We start from the raw sequence: 17,213 nt of genomic DNA, 5'->3' as shown, positions 1-17,213 counted from the left end.
CCTATTATCCCGGGGTGCATCGATCATGGCGCCGCTAGGAAGCGATCGGGCTCAGGCAGCGTGGGGGGAAGCCGCTCAGGAAGGTCAGGAAATGAACGACTCTTTCGATTATTTGCAGCACACCTCCATAGCGCCAATGCCACCTTACTAAATTAGGCTACCCTAGGCCTAATACCTCCTAATTGAAACATACAGTATTTTCCCTAATGCAGTTGCTAAGGAATAATGTAACACATTCATGATTGTACCCTTTTTGATCTATTCTCAAATTTGTAACTGTTCTTCCGTAATGTAATACATTCATAGATTATTGTAGGCTACACTTTTTTGACCAAGCTTGTCAGGCAGCGTTTGCAGTGTGGGGGAAGAGAGGGAGGGGTAGGAGGGGCGGGAGGGGCTTAGCAGTGCGTGGGGGAGGGGTGGGAGGGGCTTAGCAGTGTGTGGGGAAGGGTGGGAGGGGCTTAGCAGTGTGTGGGGGAGGGAGGGGTGGGAGGGGCTTAGCAGTGTGTGGGGGAGGGGCTTAGCCATTCGTTTACAAGTTTGCGCCAGTCTCTTATTACCATCTAGTGGAATTTATTGGTAAAATAAATGAACTGCTCTTCAAGCTTGCTGGGTAACGTGTACACGAAGACCAAAGCTTCATAAACAGTTCTACTAACCCCAAACTAACCATTTAGCAGTACTGGCTTTGAAGAAACAGCGACCATGCTTTAGTACATCAGGCCCAAGCCCTTAGCATTCAAATCACTTTTGTATTTTTATTTGTATTCATTGTTCAAAGAGGAGAGATTTCTTGCAATTGGGCAAGCCAAGGTAACCCTATCATGGTCCCTGCTGTGGATTCTGGCCCTGATCAATTACACATCGCACAATTCACAGACCGAGTTGTTTTTTTGTTGTTGTTAGTATGTTTTTTTTTATTTTACAGTAATTGTTGAACTGTGACATCCATTGTCCCTCCATAGTCTACACATTCATCTCTGCTGTGTAGTCTGCTGTATACTCTACAAGGTTTGATGACACTATCCCTTGATTGGCTGCCTTACAAAGCCATGCGTTTCTTTCCTCATCTCCATAGCAACTGCGCCTCTTATTTCTCACAGTAGAATATTTGCTGTACAGTGTACAGTGTGTGATTGTGACAGTACAGTGTGTGATTGTGACAGTACAGTGTGTGATTGTGACAGTGTACAGTGTGTGATTGTGACAGTGTGTGATTGTGACAGTGTACAGTGTGTGATTGTGACAGTGTACAGTGTGTGATTGTGACAGTGTGTGATTGTGACAGTGTGTGATTGTGACAGTGTACAGTGTGTGATTGTGACAGTGTACAGTGTGTGATTGTGACAGTGTGTGATTGTGAGTGTACAGTGTGCGATTGTGACAGTGTGTGATTGTGACAGTGTACAGTGTGTGATTGTGACAGTGTACAGTGTGTGATTGTGACAGTACAGTGTGTGATTGTGACAGTGTACAGTGTGTGATTGTGACAGTACAGTGTGTGATTGTGACAGTGTACAATGTGTTATTGTGACAGTACAGTGTGTGATTGTGACAGTACAGTGTGTGATTGTGACAGTGTACAGTGTGTGATTGTGACAGTAGAGTGTGTGATTGTGACAGTGTACAGTGTGTGATTGTGACAGTACATTGTGTGATTGTGACAGTGTGTGATTGTGACAGTGTACAGTGTGTGATTGTGACTGACCAGGGTGAGTGACTGACTGTCTTGCTCTGAGAGAGGTACTGTGCCTATCAACCTTGACATTCTGCTTGTGTATGTACAGTATAGCGAGTGTGTACATTGTGTGTGCGTGTGTGTGTTTGTGTGTGTGTGTTGCTTTGCAATAGATGCCACTATCACTAACTGTGTTGAGCGATCAATTAACTTACATGGCAGAATCTCTTTGTTTGATGTGTACATTACTAATTGATGTACTGGTGAGTACACTTCCTAGTCTAAATTAGCTTGCCGTGAAACTTGACGCTAGCTGTATTCCGAGGTTTGGATTTGGATAGAGCTTTCTGGTCCTTGTGAATGTGTCTGTTTGGCTTATTGAACAGTTTATCCTGTTAGATAATGATTCTGAATGACCATTTGCCTACAGAGCGAACTGAGTTAGACCTGAGACTGAACTGATTCAGAGTCAGCTCTAACCCTTCCTGTCTGGTTTTCATGTACTAGTCCTGATACCCGTTGGAGCACTATGGACACCAACTAAATACTGTACACCTGCTATCACTCCAGCTCAGCCCATCCAATCAACTTATCTGCTAATTCTGATACCTGTTGGAGCAATCAGTAATTGGCCATTTAGTCCATGATATGCCCGTCTCCCCCAGACCATAGCAGACCTGTTGTGTTAGCAAGGCCTGTCTGAATAATATCTTAGTTTGGCTATTGTTTGCAAGCTAGCTAGCTACTACTAGTGGGTGGACAATAGAACACAGCGTGGGGCGAAGCTGCAGCTCAAGGTGCTTCTGTAGATGCATTTGTGAAGTCGAGAGCCTGCAAAAACACAGACAAATTAAAGATGGCCATCTCACACTACTGAATAGGAGCAACTACCACCCACAAGGTGTAACCCACCAAGCAGACACACCGGCTCGGGAACCCAGCTAGAGACCACAGCAGGACAATAGCTTAGGATCCCGGACAAGTGTGGGTGCTGCACCTCGTAATTCTCTGTGCAGGAAACACCCTGCTCTCTCTCAACCATTCACACCAATGGTGGCAGCTGCCATGCAAGGTGCTAGCCTGCTCTTCAGGAGCAATTTGGGGTTTAATGTGTCACCCATGGACACTTGGACAGGTGGACAGGAGGAGCCGCCGACCCTACGGTCATTGGACGACCCGCTCTACCTCCTGAGCCACAGCCGCCCTTAATTAGGAAGCTGGCTAATTAGTTTGAAGTTCCCTATTCACTCACGTTATTTAAGACTAATTGATACCATGAGTTATTGTGAAACCTTTCTCAATCACTTTGTTACAGCTTGACTTAATTAATTTATTAATTTATAATTAATTAATTTCCAGTATCAGAGGTTAAATAATAAAATGTTTTGCACCACAACTAAATGGCATCAATTTATGTAAGCAAATTACAGTTATTAATTGTTCATAGAAACAGAAAAGCAATTTGTGTTCCTCATTAGAACAATGTGTTCCCTCTGTTGATATTTTCAGTCCATAATTGATCTAATATTTCCCGAGGTCTCAATTCAACACGATAATACAGAAGCTGTGTTCGGAATCGCTCCCTATTCACTAGTGCACTACATAGGGCGTCGCCCATTTTTTTTGTAGTGTCCGAATTCTCCACTGAATTTTCGTTCCCTATATAGTCCACTATTTATTACCCACAATTCACCTTGATTTGCAGGGAACAGTGCATGTATCCTACATTTTCTCCGTTCCCTAGGTAGTTCAGTACATGGTGAACCCTATATAGGGAGTAGGGAGTGAGGGAACGAGGGAGCGATTCAGAACACAGCTAGTCTTTCTTGATTGAGGTACAGTATATACATGTCAACAGGGTGAAACCAAGTATACGTTCATGGTTGTGGCCCTGGGCCTGATGTACTAACCGTGGATTGGGCCTGATGTACAACCGTGGATTGGGCCTGATGTACTAGCGTGGATTGGGCCTGATGTACTAACCGTGGACTGGGCCTGATGTACTACCGTGGATTGGGCCTGATGTACTAGCGTGGATTGGGCCTGATGTACTAACCATGTATATCTGGTTTTCTCTTGGGCCCACAGCTGGAGTACACAGCGCGGTTGGATTTCCTGTGGCGTGTCCAGGCCAAGGAGGAGATCAATGAGATGAAGGAGCTGCGAGAACACAACGAAAACATGCTCCGGAACATTCTACCCAGTCACGTTGCCCGTCACTTCCTGGAAAAGGATCGGGATAATGAGGTTTGGGATGCCTTCGCCTCGGTTTTCCTTTTGCAAGTGTTTTTCCAGCTTCATGCTACAGTGTGAACTTTCCATGCCCCTTAGGAACATCGTCATATTGAAATGTAAACAATCGGAATATCATCCAGACAGTGGCAGCATGTAAGCCATGAAGTCATTGTGGAGTATTATGTAAAAATTGGCATGTGTGCACATATACAGGGAGCAGGAGCAAAACATTTATCATTGGCCCCTGACCTCTCTAACAAGCATGGGTTTTCTTTTCATTTCTCATCTGATTATGCATTGAAGCCTTTTCCATTTTCTCCCCACAGTAGCTTAATGTGTTGGACATCATTTCCATTCGGAGAGAGACCTGCAATTAGCCTCTATTCATCACCACCCTTTTTCATCAACTTCCAAGCTCCAATCCAGCGTAATTGGTTTAACTACAAATGCAGATGGAAAAGAGCCTTTTGTGGAAACCGTTGTGAGAACAGAACATAAAGGCTGCACTTGTATTGGTTGCATGCGTGTGATTTGATGGTAATGACATGTTGTCAGGCAGAAGGACACAGAGTTGTTTTCGTCACTGTATGAGTCAGCTTGGCTGCTGATCAATCTGAAGTGAAACTTTTAGAAGGAACTTTTTTTATCCCTTCACATCATCTGTCATCTTTTTTTGCTTTTTTAAGCAAAGAGTGAACAGATTAAGCATAACCATAGATATGGGATATTTTAGATGTTTTACTTACCATTAATAAACAGGTAGAACTCTCAGGTCAGGACAAACACATCCATACAGAGTCTACTGTTAATCCAAATGATCGCAACCCATTTTCATTCATTCATTCATCAATGAATGAATGAATTAATTAATTCAGGAACTTCTGCATCCCTAAATAGGGTTGTTTCCACCTCTTGACTCCCACCAATCCCCTTGCTCCGGGTTATTCATGGCTTCAAAATCATGAGACGATAAACAGACTGATTAATAATGGATTATTAGGGCTTAGGCAATCCTGCTGGATGCATTTTTAATCATACCATTTTAATTAGGAAAAGCTTGGGAGCAGAGTGATATCTCCCTGTATCCATAATTCATAGGTTAGTCACCATTGTCCAAGAGACGATGGAAGATTCGAGGAGTCGGTAAAGAGGAGTTGCACGAGGACAATCGGGGACAAAAGGCCGACCATTGACCCTTCTCAGTGACTGTCCTCTTTGCCAACTCATAGAGTGATTCACACACTGGATCTCATGATGACAGAACCGTGTGAACTGTCAGGTCAAAACGTGGGTTCATTAAAGACGAGGGATGATAATCCCACCTGAACCTTTAAGCTTTTCGCTAAGGGCTGATTAGTGGACGTAGTCAAGGCTATCTAATGAGGTCCAACCAGACTGTCTGCTACAGGATACTTTGCTATTGATGCTCTACGGTACCTAAGCTATTTTATTAGCTGTGTATCAGTTGTGCAATAATTGCGCCCAATATGTTAGACTTGGGTTGCAAATGTTATGGTTTTTACTTGTAAGGATCAGTCTTTCATGGCTGCAGGTGCGGTGTTCCGTCAGAGCAGGAGGAGGATGATGTTGTAATGGATGATCCTTCAGTGCAGGAGGAGGATGATGTTGTACTGGATGTTCCTTCAGTGCAGGAAGAGGATGATGTTGTACTGGATGATCCTTCAGTGCAGGAAGAGGATGATGTTGTACTGGATGATCCTTCAGTGCAGGAGGGGATGATGTTGTATTGGATGATCCTTCAGTGCAGGAGGAGGATTATGTTGTACTGGATGATCCTTCAGTGAGGAGGGGATGATGTTGTACTGGATGATCCTTCAGTGCAGGAAGAGGATGATGTTGTACTGGATGATCCTTCAGTGCAGGAAGAGGATGATGTTGTACTGGATGATCCTTCAGTGAGGAGGGGATGATGTTGTACTGGATGATCCTTCAGTGCAGGAAGAGGATGATGTTGTACTGGATGATCCTTCAGTGAGGAGGGGATGATGTTGTACTGGATGATCCTTCAGTGCAGGAAGAGGATGATGTTGTACTGGATGTTCCTTCAGTGCAGGAAGAGGATGATGTTGTACTGGATGATCCTTCAGTCCAGGAAGAGGATGATGTTGTACTGGATGATCCTTCAGTGAGGAGGGGATGATGTTGTACTGGATGATCCTTCAGTGCAGGAAGAGGATGATGTTGTACTGGATGATCCTTCAGTGCAGGAGGGGATGATGTTGTACTGGATGATCCTTCAGTGAGGAGGGGATGATGTTGTCCTGGATGATCCTTCAGTGCAGGAGGGGATGATGTTGTACTGGATGATTCCTTCAGTGCAGGAGGAGGATGATGTTGTCCTGGATGATCCTTCAGTGCAGGAGGATGATGTTGTACTGGATGATCCTTCAGTGCAGGAGGGGATGATGTTGTACTGGATGTTCCTTCAGTGCAGGAAGAGGATGATGTTGTACTGGATGATCCTTCAGTGCAGGAAGAGGATGATGTTGTACTGGATGTTCCTTCAGTGCAGGAAGAGGATGATGTTGTACTGGATGATCCTTCAGTGAGGAGGGGATGATGTTGTACTGGATGATCCTTCAGTGCAGGAGGGGATGATGTTGTACTGGATGATTCTTCAGTGCAGGAGGGGATGATGTTGTCCTGGATGATCCTTCAGTGAGGAGGGGATGATGTTGTACTGGATGATCCTTCAGTGCAGGAGGGGATGATGTTGTACTGGATGATCCTTCAGTGCAGGAGGGGATGATGTTGTACCGGATGATCCTTCAGTGAGGAGGAGGATGATGTTGTACTGGATGATCCTTCAGTGCAGGAAGAGGATGATGTTGTACTGGATGATCCTTCAGTGCAGGAGGGGATGATGTTGTACTGGATGATCCTTCAGTGCAGGAGGAGGATGATGTTGTACTGGATGAGAAGAGGATGATGTTGTACTGGATGGCTCTTAAGCCCTGACCAATAACTCACCTGTATTATGTTGTAGGAAACACATGTTCATAAAAATCCAACTGATTGATAATGATGATTATAATAAGCGATCACGTGTTTTGGCCTACTGGCTTTCTTTGTTCATCTTACTTCATTCAGTTAGAAGACTTTGATGTGAAGATTCATAGAAATGATTCATAGAAAGAAGCTACACAGGAAGTGACTTTAGCATTTCTTTCCGTGTTAAATTAATTATTATTTGATCTTGATGTCCTCAAGAACAAAGGGCAAGAGCCCAATTATTAATTTATGTCATTATCTCAAAAACAATTGTTGCTTGACTGCCCAACTGATTATGCCTAGGTTTGAACAATGGCCCACCACATAAATTATTAATGTACCTAGCATCAACTCCATTTTAATCAACTTATTGTTGTTAAGTGGAAATAATGCAGTCTGACCACATCAACAAGCGTGTTGGTGGCGTATCAACATTGCCCCCTGGTGGAGATTCATGGTGAAACAACTCCGCAACTCCTTCAAATAGACTAGTAGGAAAGTGTAGATCTACAGTATATGTGTGAAGCCATGAATAACAAGCCCTTGAGCACTATTTAATTTCTTGTCTCAACTCCCATCCGCTCATCACAACAACTCACAGGAGAATTCCCTTTGTAGACAGAAGATGCTCCTATTATCCTGTAAAGATGATGGTACTGTATGAGGCAGACACAGGTATTATTATTTTTTAGCCTTTCTGTTGATTCCATTGGGTCAGGAAGGTCAACCCAGCGTGGCAGAAGTTAAAACCAAATACCGTTTTGAGTTGTGCATATCAGCATCATCTGTCTGACTGGTGTAAAGCGTGGCTATTATAGTTTGGGCTATTGAGCACACTGAAGGAAGTAAGCAATTCTTTTGCCACCTTGTGCTTAAGGGTTCCAACATACGCTACGTTACCTGGAGCTTGTGGCTCACAGAGCAGGGTTGTATTTAGCTACTAAGCGTCCTTTGCCAGAGTGGACGGCCTGAAATTGCAACTCAAATGTCTTCATTTACACATTCTCTTCTAATAAGCAGCATCATATATTATCAACACTCATTATTGGTGACGCCACACTCTGCTATAACGTCTGATGCAGTGTGTTTACAGTATTACAGTTAATATTACAGTCAATATAAAGATTCTTCAAACTCACTGCTGCACTGATTTTTTTTTTTCCTCCTAGGAGCTGTACTCCCAGTCCTACGATGCCGTGGGCGTGATGTTCGCCTCCATCCCGGGATTTGCCGACTTTTACTCCCAAACAGAGATGAACAACCAGGGGGTGGAGTGTCTGCGTCTGCTCAATGAGATCATCGCAGACTTTGACGAGGTGAGAAAAGCCATGTCTTCAGTACCTGTCCTTCTCCTCTGCTACACAACTGAGACATCTCCGTACCTGTCCTTCTCCTCTGATACACAACTGAGACATCTCAGTACCTGTCCTCCTCCTCTGCTACACAACTGAGACATCTCAGTACCTGTCCTCCTCCTCTGCTACACAACTGAGACATCTCACTACCTGTCCTTCTCCTCTGATACACAACTGAGACATCTCAGTACCTGTCCTTCTCCTCTGCTACACACCTGAGACATCTCAGTACCTGTCCTTCTCCTCTGCTACACAACTGAGACATTTCCAACACAATCGCTTTATACAGTCACAGTCCTTCAGACATTACCACAAACACAACTACTGCAGTTGATTAATTCATAGTTTTGTGCAGTATCATATCAGTATCATAGCAGTATTGTGTAGTTTTGTGCAGTATTGTGTAGTTTTGTGCAGTATAATAGCAGTATTGTGTAGTTGTGTGCAGTATCATAGCAGTATTGTGTTTATGCAATTCAGATGTTTTTTCCAGGGTCCTGGAAATCAATGTTCTCAACCACCAAGATACCTGTATGTTTTTTTGCAATAATTTAATTTATTTGTGATGGTTATAAGAGGCAGTTGTTGAAGCAAATAAAGATGTTAAGAGCTCAGATCAGACACACGCCTTTCATAGAATGCTTTCTGACCTTTGAACTCTGACAAATGGACGCTGTCACTCCTTGCCCATCCGATACTTTATCTTGCACTGTAATGGATATCCAGTCATCTAAGATGGATGGCAGGGCTACAAAACAACGAGAGCTGAGGCCCTGCGAGCTTCATCTAGTGTGTAACGTGTCTCCAAACACTCTGATACACAACCTGCAATATACTAAATCAACCAAACAATCATGTATTAATTAGACGTTATTGTATGGTTGATTTTGTATGGGTTTGATTTTGTATATTACAGGTTACTTAATTCATTAATTAATTCTTAAATATGACACCATGCAAGTGATGAAAATTACTGTATAAAACACACACACGCACACACACACACACACACACACACACACACACACACACACACACACACACACACACACACACACACAGGAAGCAGATGTCCTGAAAAAGACTGGTTATTGGACTCACCACTGAACAAATAAGATCAACTGCTGAAGTGAAACCTCAGAGAAGTGTAATATCATCAAATGCACTCAGTTTAATACATTTGATTTGAGAACAAGAACATATCAAATCTAATTTCTCCCATATGGGTTTACAGTGGCAAACAATGACAGTGGCCCTTTACTGTAGGTCTGTGTTCGTCCCGGACGTTGTCAATGTCACTAAACGAGGCCAGAGCCAGACAGACACCAGCTGAGGTCTACAGCTGTGGGCCGGGGGGAGAATCCGCTCTCTCTTCAAAAGCTGGGTTTGGACAGACCTGCCCTTAGACAAGGCTATGGTGATGTTCACAGTGGCCTAGTTGATGCATATACTGTAGTAGCCTGTAACACTTCACTTGGTGCTCCAAGTCCTCAGCTTTGTTAATGAGCGATGTTAAAGTACGGTCTATTAAATGTCTATTAACATGCAAATCACCAGTGAATTACACTGCTATCTCTTTAACATGTACCACTAGTTTTACATGGCGAGAGGTTAGATGAGCATAGTCTCGACGCCAGTTGAGAATGTCGGTTCTTTCGCTGATAAGCTACGCTAACTACGTTACTGCATGCTGCAGATCTCTCTATGGGTCTCTCTGGGACACTTCATGCTAAAATCTGCTGCTCAAATCCTGGCAATTCAGTGGTTTCGCCGGAATCCCTGCGACACCAATCAGTAACGAATTTCGCGATCAGGCGTTCGCACCCATAGATATGCCCCGCCCATCTAACCTGGGCTAGCGTCTCTCATTTGCTGCTACGACCTGTCACTCTTTCAATTTTGACCCGTCAATACGCCCTCAGAACACCAGCTTGGGTGGCGAAGTGGCTCAGATTATGTAGGATGTGGAGCGCAGAGACTCAACATAATATTTGAGTCTGGAGAGAGACTAAGATGAGAATGGACTGAAACCATTTATTGGATATTTCCTACCAGTCCCCTAAAACGCTTTTCTGGTCAATTGAAGCGGTGTGATTTTGAGCAGCGTTAACTAACACAGAAACACTTGTGATTTTGAGCAGCGTTAACTAACACAGAAACACTTGTGATTTTGAGCAGCGTTAACTAACACAGAAACACTTGTGATTTTGAGCAGCGTTAACTAACACAGAAACACTTGTGATTTTGAGCAGCGTTAACTAACACAGAAACACTTGTGATTTTGAGCAGCGTTAACTAACACAGAAACACTTGTGCTTGAGCAGCGTTAACTAACACAGAAACACTTGTGCTTCTTTTCTCCATCTCTGCGTTTGTCCAGCTGCTGGGAGAAGAGCGATTCCAGGACATCGAGAAGATCAAGACGATCGGCAGCACCTACATGGCCGTGTCTGGCCTGTCACCTGAGAAACAGGTGAAGTCCTCATTTTCTTTTCTTTTTTAAAGATATTTTTAAGGCATTTCTGCATTATTATGATAGAACAGTGTAGGTGACAGACAGGAAAGGTGGGAGAGAGAGAGAGAGAAGAGGGAAAGACATGCAGCAAAGAGCGTGGGCCGGATTCGAACCCACACCGCCACAGAAAGGACTAGCCTTTACATGGTAAGCGCCCCAGTCCGGGGCACCCCAAGAAGTCTTTCTTTTCTGACTGAATATCAGAATGGAAGGGATTGGCTGATATCATGTTGCTGTGGTGTAGCATGCTGGAGTGCACGTGGGGTAAAAACCCATGTGATACCTCATTTGATATCCCAAAGCTTATTCAAATGAATCACAGTAAATTAATATGCTTAAAAGGGAAGACAAACGTTAGCAACAATAAAATGTACAAGTCCAGCACAATCTTAACAAGGAACTCATTGTTTGACTTTTAAAATCATAGCGATACTAGTCATTCCCATGGGTGTGTGGTTCTGATTCCATATCGCCCCAACAGCACTGCTATCACCTCCTTCCCCTTGACTGAACCTGATTCAATTTCGCTCTCTGGGGCCTGATCTCTGCTCTGCGCCGAGGTGACCCTCCCTTCTCTTCCCCTCCGTGTCCATAGCAATGTGAGGACAAATGGGGTCACCTGTGCGCCCTGGCGGACTTCGCCATCGCCCTGAATGAAAGCATCCAGGAGATCAACAAGCACTCTTTCAACAACTTTGAGCTGAGGATCGGTAGGTACTCCATTTACTTCCAGACAATCACCTAAACATCCCTTATTCAAATCAAATCAATAGATTGTTTTCTACTTCTTATTCAGTTCATTGACCAGATTAAAATAGAATGCAATCTGAGTAGAGAGTGAAACCACTCTCGTTCTTATTTGAGAGGGTGGGTTGGCGACAGGGTTGATAAGGAAGTGATGTTGTCTACAGCATGTGGATACGGTGGAATACTGTACATACTGTCTAAACGGCCACTAGATGGTGCTTTAAAATCATTAAAAACACGCCCTCCTAACATTCATTCATTCATTCATTCATTCATTCATTCATAACCTGTATTTAAGCTCGGAAAATACATTGAGGGTGACCAGGCCCTCATTCGCGATGTCACTGAGTAAAAAATAATGAATGAATGAATGAATGCATGAAAAGTTTATTTTTTGAACATGTCAACATTTAGATATAGATAATAACATAAATAATAATAATCATGAATTTGACAACAAACAGAATATCTCAAATAAATAAACTTAAGTAAATAATTATAAAGAAACAAAGCAAATAGTACATGTTACATGTTCAAAAAAAGGGGTAGAGTGAAGCATAAGCTTATTGATCCCTACCCCCTTCTTTCATTTGATTAGCATTACATGGTCAATGTTTACATCATCTTTCTATATTTACATATTTAACAATCAATACTCCTCCCAATTTATCAATATTCGTCCTCATTACTCATTTCTATACTTCTCTAGTGTGTATATTTTAAGCTGCTTTTTAAATTGTGCGATATGTTTAGTTTCTTTGATGTTCTCGGGTAGACTATTCCACACTTCCCCCCACACACAGAGATGAACATGCTTTTCAGCGTAATGTGCACCACTGGTTGATTCCATCTCCCTCTTAAGTTATATTCTCCTTCTCTGTCTCTGAACCATCTTTGAAGGTTGCATGGAAGTAATTCGTTTCTGGCTTTGTATACAATTTTGTGCCGTTTTGAAATCAACTAAATCCATAAACTTCAATGTTTGTAACTCTAAAAAGAAATCCTTGGTGTGTTCATAGTATCCTACATTATTTACTATTCCTATTGTTTTTTTTGCATGATGCATATAGTCTGTGAGGTGCTTGTGTAGGTATTACCCCATATCTCCACACAGTAGGTCAAGTAGGGAAGAAAAGGCGTACTGGTCAGTGTATACAGTGATTTTTGGTTAATAATGTGTCTTACTTTGCCTAATATCCCTACACTCCGTGCCAATTTGGACTGGACATGATTGACCTGAGGTTTCCAGCTGAGATTGTGGTCTATTATTACACTCAGAAAGGAGTTCTCATACACCCTCTCTAATTTAATACTATCAATCATTAATTCAATCTGTGTGTTTACTTGTATATTGCGTTTACCAAAAACCATGAATTTGGTTTTCTTTATGTTTAATGGTAATTTATTTGCATCAAACCACAATTTCAATTTGGCTAACTCGGCTGAGACAACCTCCAACAGCTGTTTGATGTTTTCTCCTTCACAAAAGACATTTGTGTTGTCAGCAAAAATTACATTTTTCTGAATGTTTGAAGCGTTGATTTATGTACAAAATAAATAATTTTGGTCCTAAAATTGACCCTTGTGGCACACCACAGGTAATATTTAACAGAGTGGACCTGTACTCTCCCATCTGCACAAACGCTAGTCTTTGTTCTATGTAGCTTCTTAACCATTTGAGCCCCTCTGATCCCATAACTTAATATCATGGATATCATGATTGACTGTATCCAAAGCCTTCTTAAGATCTATGAAAACCCCTATTGCAAACTTCTTATTATCTATCGTGCTTGTCAGTTCTTCTACTATTCTACTAAATACAATACAATAGATCACAACAAACAATACAAACAGTAAATACAGTAAAATAACCACAACAATAGCACAGCAATAAGTGCAACAGTCAATGAAAACAGCGACAAACAGAGCCAGAGTTGCTGGACAGTGGGGACCTGAACTGCCCTAGTGAGGGCTGAGCACTGTGCTTAAGTGACCTCTGCAAGTCATGCAACTCATGCCGTATGTCCCTTCCAATCTGGCGTTCTCTCGCTCTCTTTTCTCTTCTCTTCTCCTCTCTTCTCTTCTCTTCTTTTCTCTTCTCCTCTATTCTTTCCTCTTCTCCTATCTTCTTCTCTCCTCTTCTCCTCTCTCCTCTTCTTCTCTTCTCCTCTTCTTTTCTCTTCTCTCCTCTTCTCCTCTCTTCTCCTCTTCTCTCCTCATCTCCTCTCTCCTCTTCTCTTCTCCTCTCTTCTCTCCCCTTCTCTCCTCTTCTTTTCTCTTCTCTTCTCTCCTCTCTCCTCTCTTCTTCTCTTCTATTCTTCTATTCTTCTATTCTTCTCTCCTCTCTTCTCTCCTCTCTTCTCTTCTCTTCTCTTCTCTTCTCTTCTCTTCTCTTCTCTTCTCTTCTCTTCTCTTCTCTTCTCTTCTCTTCTCTTCTCTTCTCTTCTCTTCTCTTCTCTCCTCCTCTCTCCTCTCCTCTCTTCTCCTCTCCTCTTCTCTTCTCTCTCCTCTTCTCTCCTCTCTCCTCTTCTCCTCTCTTCTCCTCTCCTCTTCTCCTCTCTCCTCTTCTCCTCTTCTCCTCTCTCCTCTTCTCTGCAGGCATGGCACACGGCTCCGTGGTGGCCGGCGTGATCGGCGCCAAGAAGCCGCAGTACGACATCTGGGGCAAGACGGTGAACCTGGCCAGCCGCATGGACAGCACCGGGGTCAGCGGCAAGATCCAGCTGCCCGAGGAGACCTACCTGATCCTGAAGGAGCGCGGCTTCGCCTTCGAGTACCGCGGCGAGATCTACGTCAAGGGCATCAGCGAGCAGGAGGGCAAGATCCGCACGCACTTCCTGCTGGGCCGCGTGCAGCCCAACCCGCTCGTCATGCAGCCGCGCAAGCTGACCGGTCAGTACTCGCTGGCCGCCGTGGTGCTCGGCCTGGTCCAGTCGCTCAACCGGCAGAAGCAGAAGCAGATCCTGAACGAGAACAACAACTCCGGAATCATGAAGGGCCACCACCACTACAACAGGAGGACGTTGCTGGCCCCCGGGGGGTCCGAGGGCGGCGGGGCGGGGCACCAATGCGAGCCGGCGGATAAGACTGAACTGCCCTGAGGAGAGGGGAGGGGGGGGGGGGAAGGGATGGGACTGTGCGTTCGGTTTTCAGCCGCCCTCATCCATCGATGTCGTCCATCAAATCCATCCATCCGATGATCCAGCGTTTTGCCTATCGTATCAACCGGCCCCTTATTGGTCCACACACCCACCCCCACTCTCCCGCCCCCCCCCCCCTCACACTAGCCTCTCCCCTTTTCCTCGCCCGTTGTCAATGTTTCTTTTTTCTATTTTTTTTCTATAAGAGAACACAATAAAGGGGTCTAATTTTGTATAGATGCTTCCTGTCCGGTTGCTTTATTTGTCACAGTTATAGGCTGGAAATATTCAATATGCAAAGACTCCTGAGGAAGGAAAATTAATTATGCAATATCTCAATTCTTGTATTAAATGATCTAATAGCAGTACATTCATCCTACAAAAGCAAATCATTTTCTTCTCAAACAGCAGTTATATACTGTGCCCGAGACTGTCATCACACACCTGCTTGCTACTGTATATCCTCTCTGAACCATTGATTAAAACTTTTCTCGGTCAATTTTTGAATTAAGTTGGAACCATTCAGATATTTCTTGTACAGAATTATGAAGACGCAATGCATGTGACTATGTAGTGATTCCAACAAAAAAGGTCAAATGTGCTGTGGTGCTCTGAGGAGATGGAGATGTGTATGGCTGACGGTCTTGAGGCCTCTCATACTGAAGCTGTTTGGACACGCAGGGCTGAGCAGGTGCATCCAGAAGGTTCTCTGACCAGAAGGTTCTCTGACCAGTCGCCGGACTAAAACATGAGCATTTGAACACAGAAAGGACACTTTGATTGTAAACTGTATTTGCACTCATTCTCCTTTGAAGTCGCTCTGTAGATCCTAAATGTTTTGACTACTTTCAAACATCAATTAGCCCTAATTAGGAAAGTGCTTTGATGAATCACTTCAGAGTGGATGAGAATGTGGTAGACCTGTGGACTGCTGACCCCTGCTAGACAGACAGGGGCTCTCTGGATTCGCTCTATCAAAACTCATATCTCACAATGGATGTCGCATCCTGTTGTATTTTGAGACTCACACTCAGAAGTTCATCAGTCTTATTTTACATTCTACACCTGGTGAATGGTGATACAATTTGAAATACCTTTGTGATTACAACGACATTCAACTACTAGCCTAATGGTTAACAGAGGATAGTTTGAACCTAATGCCTTCAGTGAACGGTAACTTTTCAGCAGATACAGTATGTCGACCTTATATGTGCATATAATAATACCATAACTGTCTTTTTGGTACAAAACCCTGGAGGAATCTCAGGTCTGAATCTGTAAGAAATGAATGCAAAAATGAAAATGGTCTGCACTTATATAGTGCTTTTCCACCTTAGCGGCACTCAAAGCGCTTTACAATGGCCTCTCATTCACCGTAGCTGCCATGCAAGGTGCTAACCTGCTCATTGGGAACAGTTTGGGGTTAGGTGTCTCGCTCAAGGACACTTCGACATGTGGACAGTCGGAGCTGGGATTCGAACCACCGACCTTCAATGACTGAACGACCCGCTCTACCAACTGAGCTACAACCGCCCCACAGACAAAACCTCTCTTAAAATACATTAGGACTAAATGTGTCAGTACAAATTGCAAACAAATTTGCTGTTAGAGGAGGCTGGTCCTTAAAGGCTGAAGATGAGGTGATGATGATGGTTTTTCATGACCTGATCAGTGTGTTCCACTAGGAGGCAGTAGAGGATCACACTGATTTCCAATCGCATCACAGCCCAACTGCTTTCCACCCTTGCACACCCAAGTACCGCAACAGAATGAGAGTAGCATAGCTGAGAGCACTCACATATCTCATGCAGATTGTTCAATAACAAACATTCTCACTCAGAAACAAAAGAAAGCATGAGTAAGAAATCAATACATCACATTTACAATATTTTATTTTGCATTAGTGTAAGTATTCATTCATATTCCAGTTACATTATGAGCCACAAAGTCCAAATTATTTACACTAGCCCATCCCTAGTCCAAACCCAATAAATGAGTCACAGTACGAGAGACAGTGAATGACTCACTCTACCATGCCTGACAGATTAGATGGATTTTCATGCACGTTTGACCATGGAGCTGTTGTTCATTTCCTGTTTCCTACTGGGGAAATTCTGAGTGAAGTGAGTGTAGCGTCTCTCTCCAGCTCTGTTCTGTATTACTAGAGCCGTTACATTCTAACCTGCCCAGTTCGCTGTGAATGAATGATGCTGTTACCGTTTACCTTGAACTATCTTGTGATGAGATCCAGCCTTGGATGACCCCAACTCTAACCCTAACACCATTATTACATGCAGCTCCTGCCTGCTATTTCAAGAAGTAACTAACCAGGTATAACCTTGCGTTTGATTTAAGACCACAGCACACCACTGATCTAAAGCCTCAGTGAGTCATGGCAGCTAACGTGAGACCTAGTAGCTACAGTAGGTCTAAACTGTTCCACGCATCAGTCTACAGCTCATCAAACCACTTCCATCACAAGGATACCTCTCAGACAACAACGATCAGGTTTTTGAAGTCAAAGTCATATT

General features: G+C 43.5%; 1 protein-coding gene across 1 annotated transcript in view; it reads left to right on the top strand.

The window, feature by feature from the left end:
* The window catches only part of adcy8 (adenylate cyclase 8 (brain)), a gene marked incomplete at both ends in the record, with an annotated part of 93,500 nt that extends 78,857 nt beyond the window's left edge, over positions 1 to 14,643 (top strand). Inside the window, 5 exons of the mRNA XM_084458002.1 lie at positions 3,767 to 3,925; positions 8,095 to 8,241; positions 10,661 to 10,753; positions 11,391 to 11,505; positions 14,141 to 14,643. Of these exons, the coding sequence (XP_084314128.1) occupies positions 3,767 to 3,925; positions 8,095 to 8,241; positions 10,661 to 10,753; positions 11,391 to 11,505; positions 14,141 to 14,643 (1,017 nt within the window). The remainder of the gene's footprint in view (positions 1 to 3,766; positions 3,926 to 8,094; positions 8,242 to 10,660; positions 10,754 to 11,390; positions 11,506 to 14,140) is intronic.
* Between the last annotated feature and the right edge of the window lie 2,570 nt (positions 14,644 to 17,213).

The sequence above is a fragment of the Borostomias antarcticus genome (assembly GCF_949987555.1).
Source record: "Borostomias antarcticus genome assembly, chromosome: 24".
NCBI lineage: Eukaryota > Metazoa > Chordata > Actinopteri > Stomiiformes > Stomiidae > Borostomias > Borostomias antarcticus.
The sequence above is the reverse complement of the archived record's forward strand: the minus strand, read 5'-3'. Positions and strand labels throughout refer to the sequence as shown.